Genomic DNA, 8,098 nt, shown 5'->3' with positions numbered 1-8,098 from the left:
AAAAAGTAAAGTTTTAACTTATAACTTATGACTTTCCTTCCTTTGGTTTGCATGTTCCATACATATTCGGAAAAATATATGGTGATGAAAGTACTCAACCATAGAAAAACTATGGCATAACGCCATGAAAACACTTGGATAAGAACGAACACTATCTGCAGAGCCTATAATAAGAGAGACAGAGCAGTGATTCTCTTTCATACTCCAGATAATCTCCAGCATTAACATCAGACAACTGGCAGTTCAAAAAACAATGTGAATGATGAACAAAGCATTACTTATAAACACATGTAACATGAACAAGGACAGATCCACTGAAACCATCAGGAAATCTCCTGAGGTTAGAGTTTAGGATTGGATTAGTTGATGATACTTGGTAGAGAGGACAAATGAATACTATCCCTGATCAGGAGTATAAATCAACAAAGTATAAAATTAGCAATTAGAAGAATTTAAGTATATTAGAAAAGAGTGTGGATTACAGAATTACTGAATAGTAGTATAGCCTATTTTTTTGCTATGAGTTTAAGAGAGATGACTGGACAAAGTATTCACAGTACACAGGACAAAAATTTGAAGAGGGGAATGTTCTGGAGTGACAGAACTGTATCCTGACGGTAGTGGTGGTTACACAAATTTACACATGTTAAAATTTTTAGAACTATATATACTCCCAAAAAGTCGATTTTATATGTGATAATTTAAAACATAAAAGAGAAAAAAATTGTTAAGAGGTATTGTTTTAACTACTAAATGTAAAAATATCCTTACTGGAAAATCTGGGGATTTCTTTGGTTCAAGGTCATAATTCATATATTAAGTGTACTTAATGAGAATTTAAAAAACCCTCTATGGGCAAAGAAAATCTCAAAAGTTCAGAAAATAAAACTTTAGTTCACTTTTTTAGTTTACTCACAAATGGATACATTTAAGTCTCATTCATCCCTTTGCAAAACTTGAAACTATACTTTCTGATTGTTACTAGAGATGGCAAAGCAGTTTGAATGGGCTTAAAAATAAAATAGGCTAGGGCGCCTGGGTGGCTCAGTCGGTTAAGCGACTGCCTTCGGCTCAGGTCATGATCCTAGAGTCCCGGGATTGAGTCCCGCATCGGGCTCCCTGCTCGGCAGGGAGTCTGCTTCTCCCTCTGACCCTCCTCCCTCTCGTGCTCTCTGTCTCTCATTCTCTCTCGCAAATAAATAAATAAAATCTTTAAAAAAAAATAAAAAATAAAATAGGCTAACTATATTGGCAGGATGAAAAAAAGTTCATTGTTTTTTAAAGTTAAAAAGTGAGAGCATTTTATTGAGATATTTTCTGTTCTCAGGCTCTGAAAAATACTTAACTGGTTATGTGTCAACTACATGGGATAAAACTATCTGAATATTTCCCAAACACCAGTTTTCTGCATGCTGCTTTCATTATTTTTGCCATAGCCATATATTATGTTATTATTATTTACTTATTTTTTCTTTAAATCAAACTAAAATTGACTTTAAAAACAGAGCAATAATATTCATGAAATCATAGGTTTAATGTCTTCTTTCCTATTACTCATTTTAAAAAGATTGAAAATTAACATTAAAAATTAAAACTTTCATTATCTAAAACAAGTGCATATATTCTTCTTATTCCCATACCACAATATAGGAACATAGGCAAAAAGCACATCTAAAATAATCTAGTTGCAATCTAGTTCCAAGACATCTGCTGACAGCTCCAACATGACCTAGAATATAAACATTCCTCTTAGGTTTTTAAAATTGTTAGCTGACTATGTAATTTCTTAAATAACTCCAAATACAGCTTTTTTCTACTTAAATCTCACATTTGCACCACATCAGCCTGAAAATATCCCCTAGTGTTCCCAAGGCTCGGAGCAATCTGTCCTCAAAGGTGAATTGTGGATGAGCACTCCAGATACAAAGACAGGCACGTTCCCAGCCATCTTCTCTCCGAAAAGTAAACTGAGGAGATTCTTTCAAGAAACTCTTACCAGAATTGGCTTCTCTACTTTATATACACAATCCTATTCATCCTTATAAAATCAACTAAATAAACACAGCGCTTTTACCCCATTCCTTGTCACCTGATATTAACTCTTGCTGCCTTTTATCCTTTGAACAACTTACTCCTAATCATGTAAAAATTTTATCCCCTATGTTTCTCACTTGGAATAGATTTTTTCTATTTTCCATTTGATTCTTTTTTTTTTTTCTTTACAGCTATTTCAGGAAAAGAGCCACTCCCCCACCCCCCATCTAAATCTCTTTTGTCTTTCTCTGCTGTTTACCACAGTATTCTATAATTACATTTCTTATTAAAATATCATTTTGGAGAACCCGATTTAGTTGAAAGAAAACTTTAAATTGTCTAAAAAAGATTGTTCCACTTGCCAATTCAGCTGATACCTTGAAACAGATACCATCTAGCTGATATTTGCAGTGTTTGCCATCTGACACAGTAACTACAGGTACCTGAGTCATTTCAGTGGGATCCAGACATGGACGAATATAGAGAAGGTTTTCAGATCTCTCCCTCTCCCTTTTCAAAGTATTAAGTGAGGGACGCCTGGGTGGCTCAGTCGGTTAAGCAGTTAAGCGTCTGCCTTCAGCTCAGGTCATGATTCCAGGGTCCTGGGATGGAGCCCTGCTTTTGGCTCCCTGCTCAGGGGGGAGCCTGCTTCTCCCTCTCCTCCCCGCTCCTGCACTCTCTCCCTTCTCTCACCCTCTCTCTCTCTAGCTATCTCCGTCTCCCTCTCTCAAATAAATAGATAAAATCTTAAAAAAATAAAGTGTTAAGTGATAAAATCCTGAACACTTTTCTTAGCAGTCCTACAATACTCTACAAGTTAGATGAAAATAATAATTATGATGTTAATTTATATTAACTTTTTTTTCTTCTACTAATGCATGTCTGTCCTCTGTAATTATAATGAGATATGTAGAACTAAGTCAACAGTAATTCTTTTATTCAATCACCAGTTTTTAGGGTGAATAAAACATTCAGGGTGAAAAAAAACATTCTCATAAATCCTACAATGTGATCTTTGCAAGTGATTCAATTTAGTACAGTCAAGACTACATATACATATCATAATAATCTCATATGGAGAATACTCAGGAAAATCACTGGAGATATTGCAATTAATGACAGTAAGAGTTTTCTTTTAAAGAGTCAACTGGCTGTCTCATAGACATTTGATTATTAAAAATGAACAAGTGTTTTCAAACCTCTCTATTAAAATGTTTGTATCACTTTTAAATGAACAAGTACCTTGTAAATACTCATATTAAATTAGCTCATGTTCATTCAGATTACACAAGAAAGCTATCTATGGATTGAGAAAATTGTGATTCATTGGTAAATAATGCTACAGAAGTGTTTTTGTTGTTGTTGTTGTTGTTTTCTTTTTAAGGAAAAAAAGAAAACCCCACATAGTTCTAGCTACCAATATTCCTTACCTGGCAGAATTTATTGGTCCCAAATAAGCCTCTTCTTTTCTAAAAAAGTAAAAGTTAGAAGTAGTCATCTGGAATCTTGGGGCTAGCAAGCACATTTACATGAAAGTTTTAAAAATTCATTTTCCTTGTTCATCTCTGATTAAAAAGCCTGCAATGCTTACTGACTAAAAAGCAGCAAGAGTTAACACTTGCCACTTTTTCTAATGAAAATCATGTAGAAATGAAAAGCAAAACCTATTAGTGCAATTAACTGGGAGGTAATAAAAATGAAAGATGGGCTTGTGGCTATTACCAGGAATTGAGGAGATAATTGGAGGCTATGTATGGACAAATTAACTATTGTATTATGGTACTTATAAATGAATTAATGAAGTTGGCCTTATCACACCATCTATTATATTTTCAATATCAGAATCAGAACAAACAGGTATCCTTGGTGTATTCACCGAGATTATGGAACCACAAATCTGTGTGAATTTTTAAAAAGTGTTATTGAGCATACCCGAAAGTAATTTACATCTTCACAGTGTAAGCAATCATATAAAAATATGCAGCTGCAAAGAAAACTCAGCCACAGGGCAAAAGCAACACCGCGGCACCTCACTAAATGAGTGATGCTATGAGCGAGGAGGGAAACCGATGTAGGAGCTCCAGGATCAAAAGGCTTCAGACTAGATGATATTTAGGTTCAAGGCAAAGAACTTAGAAATACAAACTTCCTACTATCTCAATAATTTTCAAGAGGCCTGAAATTTGATTTATATCCTTGTGAGAGCCTTAAATTGATTTCACTGGCCATCCAGTGTGACTGGGTATTGGAGTAAATGGAGTACCACCCAATTAAAAAACAAAATGAGACTGCTCCAGAATGATAATACAAGGTTTTCTTCTCTGTGGTTAAATGGCTAGGGATCTGCACTATTCTTAAAGACAGAGAAATGTCATCTTAAACTCAGCCATCTGTCTTAACTGATGTACTGAAAGGCATTTGGTAAGCACTTGTGATACAATAAACGGGCAATACTAGCTTTTCTATTAAACAGAAGTAGAAACCAGGTTTTTGACTTTTAAAGTTTAAAAGTCAGTCCATCCCACAAACATTTCTGGAGGCCTAATATGTCAGATATTGTTCCAGACTAGATGGTGTGGGATGAGTCCAACATAAGGACATATTTATAATTGTAAAAGTTAAATGAAAAACAGACAATATAAACTGTATTTAACTGAGGCTGGGAAAAGAAGTGACCTTTAAGCAAAATAATGAGGCCCGAGAAAGCACCTAAAGGTCTGTCTCTTTTGCCCCACCTCTACTTTCGGCTTTTTCTCCGTTTCTGATTTTCTCACATGTTAAGCACCCAGGACCCTCCCTTTACCAGTGACGTCAATGTGTTAGCCTCCCCAGGGGGTGGGAAGGTATTGGTCTTTCAATTCCTTTTTTAGCTGTGGAATAACAATAATAAACATCATAATATGAGCAGCTTAGATTTACAGAGCTCTTACTGTGCGCCAGGAATTATACTAAGGGATTATTTTGTGTAGTCTCTACCGTCACCCGAGGCAGATACGATTATTATCCTCCTTTACAAATGAGGGCTCCAAGGCTTTGAGAGGTTTAATAGCTTGTCACCCCTGAGTCCAAAGGTCTGAAGCCAGGATTCAAACTCAGGTAGGAGTCTCTCCCCACCCTGTTCCCTGCAAACGGACCACTGAGCAGGGCTGACGGGTAGTGCACGTGGCGCTGCTGACAGGGGTGAGATCTGAAGAAAGGATGGGGGTTCCTAGCACCTCTGCAGCCTGGAGGGCAGCTGCCTAGTCCAACTACACATAAGGCCCATTTGACGCTTAAGTAAGCTTCCTGGAGAGGTGTGTCTGGGTTTTTCTCTTTCTGATCCATGTCTGTCACTCTTAGAATAAGCCCATTTCTTCTCGGCAACTTCAGGAGAGCCAGAAATAAAAATTGGGGCTGTCCTGTCCCCTTTCTCCGTTGTAACGTTTGGGCTTGTGCACAGAATATGGCGCTTAAGAGAGGGACTACTTAGAGATCACACACAACCGGGGACGGTCATCATTTACAGCTGCCCTTGATTTACTGCAAAGAGGACCTCGACGACCAAACCCTTGTGACTCAGGGCTATCTGGAAGCTTGGCAAAGCATCGCTTTTTAAAGTGTAATATTACCAAATTACAGTAGTACAAGAAGAATGATTATTTTTCATCCCTTCCTTTTTTAATATCGGATTTATGGAAAAGAATGTGACGACAGGGTCTCATTAAAACTTCAAACATTCACAAAGTGACACATTTAAAAGTGATAGCTACATCATTGAAGAGTAATATCTTTTTGAGTTACTTCAAAAAAAGGTTTTGCCTTTTATATTTAAATGCTCTGACCACATGCCTTAATATTATTGTTTTACTTTTTTCAAATCCTCAAAAACTTAAACAGAAACAAAACAGACACAGCTTTCACAAAGACCCATTTCTTTTCACAAAGATCCAGAGACAGAAACAACTACATATTGTTGGCAACAGCACCTCAACCACACAGCTTTGTAACAGTTTTGGATTTCAAATCAGAAGGCTCAGTAAAAGTAAACTGCAGGGAACATTACCCTGGAGTCGCACGCTACTGAGACCCCTGCATTTTTGCATCTGGAATGTGGACAAGCACAGACTTGCCAGGCTGACGCGGCTTCTCCTACCCAGAGCACCCTGACAGGGGTCCACATGGATGCCGTCATTGTCACTGAAAGGAAGACAAATGGCATGCAGCTCTCTCCACAGACTGTTGACTCAGCCGGGAGCCATATGTCTGGAAAGGTGCTTCCCCCACGGATCTCCAGCTCTTTGCTAGAACCACACATGGGCGGTGCCTCGCTAATCAAATCAGCTGTGCCAACGGCAATGGGATACCTTTCCTCCACCGGGAGGTTAATCAGTCATTCAGAACTGGTATAAAGGCTAAAGTAAAACAACACACGCTTAAGAAAATAATAGGCAATAGGGCCACATTATATCTTTATCTCTGACCCAATAAGGCTATCACTATTACTACTACTATTTTACCAAAATATGGTAGGCTGTTAAGTATTTTGAGGCTGGTTAACAATTAGCAGCATGCGATTGCTGCAGAAATGGAATGGGATCCCAGAATCGCTTTCCAGAGTCTTCCTAGTGGTGGTCAGTAGTCTCTATAGAAAATATGAGTGGAATCATCCCTGAGATTTGAAGCAGCCAATCAGAGTAGAGCACAGATTAGCCTTTCATCCACTGCCTTTGTTTAAATAAATTTAGAAGGCTAGGTATCTTTCACTCAAATTCCATATTGTCAGACCCTCTTTGAAAAGTTCTGAGATTCAACAAACAAGATTGTATATTCCATTGACAAAAAGGATGACTAAGTAAGGAAAAACACCCGGTGTTCTATTTTGAAGATCTGTTTGGAAAGAAAAACTGAACTGCATTTTCCAGTGGTTTTTGGAGAAATTCCATCTTGGTTTTATTTTTGGAAGAATAAAGAGAAACATAGAATGCTAAGAGATGTGTGTTTCTGCCATAAAATTTCATCCCCTTTCTAGATCACTCTGATGGTAAAGGATGCAACATTTTTAGAGGTTAAGTGTTTCCTATCAACTTAGACAGTTCAGGACTAGGAAATTTTTGCTCCTTTTCCAACACATCACACTTTCATAAATGCACGATTTTCAATTTGCACAAACACTGTATTTTCTTGAAAATTCATTGATTTAACAAAAGTTTACTAAGTGGCTATCATTCATTGTTTTGGGGACTGGACATACAATGAAGAACAAGCCTTCAAAAAAAAATACAACATTGTAGTTGAAGAGACCTATACATCTAAAGTAATAAATAAGGTATTTTCAGAGTGTTTAAGTACTTTAAAAAAAAATCAGATAGGAGAATGGGAAAAAAAACACAACATTTTACCACAGGTAATTCCTAAAAACATTTTGGTTGTCTTGACACAACTGTGATTCAGATACTTTTACATGTAAAACCATACCCAATATGTAAAAATAATGACACTATTCCATGATTTAGGAAAGTTGATACCGAATTCTGAATTGTACTTCTGGTGAAAGTAAGGGGCGTGTTCCTCAGCTTTCAAAGTGGCCTGTGAGATTTCTACAGAGGATGTTCTTCAACTACTAAGCACCAAGGTAACAAGTGGATGTCAGAACCACTATGATCGTCACAACCCCAGGGAGAAAGTGATCTGCATTTTGGAAGTTCTCTGAAGATGAGCGCTAAGTGCTAGATGCCTCGCACCTGGAAACCATCCTAGTGGGTTTCTGTGCAGTGTGGTTGGCCTGGTACTTAGTGAACAGCGAAATGAGTATGAGTTACTGCTCCTATTTTTTAAATAAGTACAGATTTGGTCCATGATCTAACAGTTATGAAGATACTACAAGAAAATAATGTTTTTCACTTTTAACACTTTTAGAATTTGAGAGTTACCAAAAGGTAAAAGCAAAAAAGCAAAAAGCAAATGAATGGGTGGTTTCACCACTTCCCTCTCTTTAGTGGAAAACCAGTTGAACACTTTTGACAGATAATTTTAAAACTATTCTGAGTAAGGGCGCCTGGGTGGCTCAGTCGTTAAGCATCTGCCT

The 8,098-nt window shown here is 37.2% G+C and overlaps 1 protein-coding gene across 9 annotated transcripts in view; it reads right to left on the bottom strand.

Annotated features, from left to right (window-relative positions):
- Window positions 1-8,098, bottom strand: part of ZNF385B (zinc finger protein 385B) — a 370,262-nt gene that overhangs the window by 52,970 nt on the left and 309,194 nt on the right. For 7 of the 9 annotated variants that reach the window (XM_081814045.1, XM_081814044.1, XM_081814053.1 and 4 more), the window contains one exon: window positions 3,465-3,503. The exons of the other annotated variants lie outside the window; for them this stretch is intronic. In XM_081814045.1, coding sequence (XP_081670171.1) covers window positions 3,465-3,503 — 39 coding nt within the window. The remainder of the gene's footprint in view (window positions 1-3,464; window positions 3,504-8,098) is intronic. 9 annotated transcript variants of the gene reach the window in all.

Source organism: Leptonychotes weddellii, chromosome 3 (genome assembly GCF_054177405.1).
Source record: "Leptonychotes weddellii isolate Sample4059 chromosome 3, ASM5417740v2, whole genome shotgun sequence".
Lineage (NCBI taxonomy): Eukaryota > Metazoa > Chordata > Mammalia > Carnivora > Phocidae > Leptonychotes > Leptonychotes weddellii.
The sequence above is the reverse complement of the archived record's forward strand: the minus strand, read 5'-3'. Positions and strand labels throughout refer to the sequence as shown.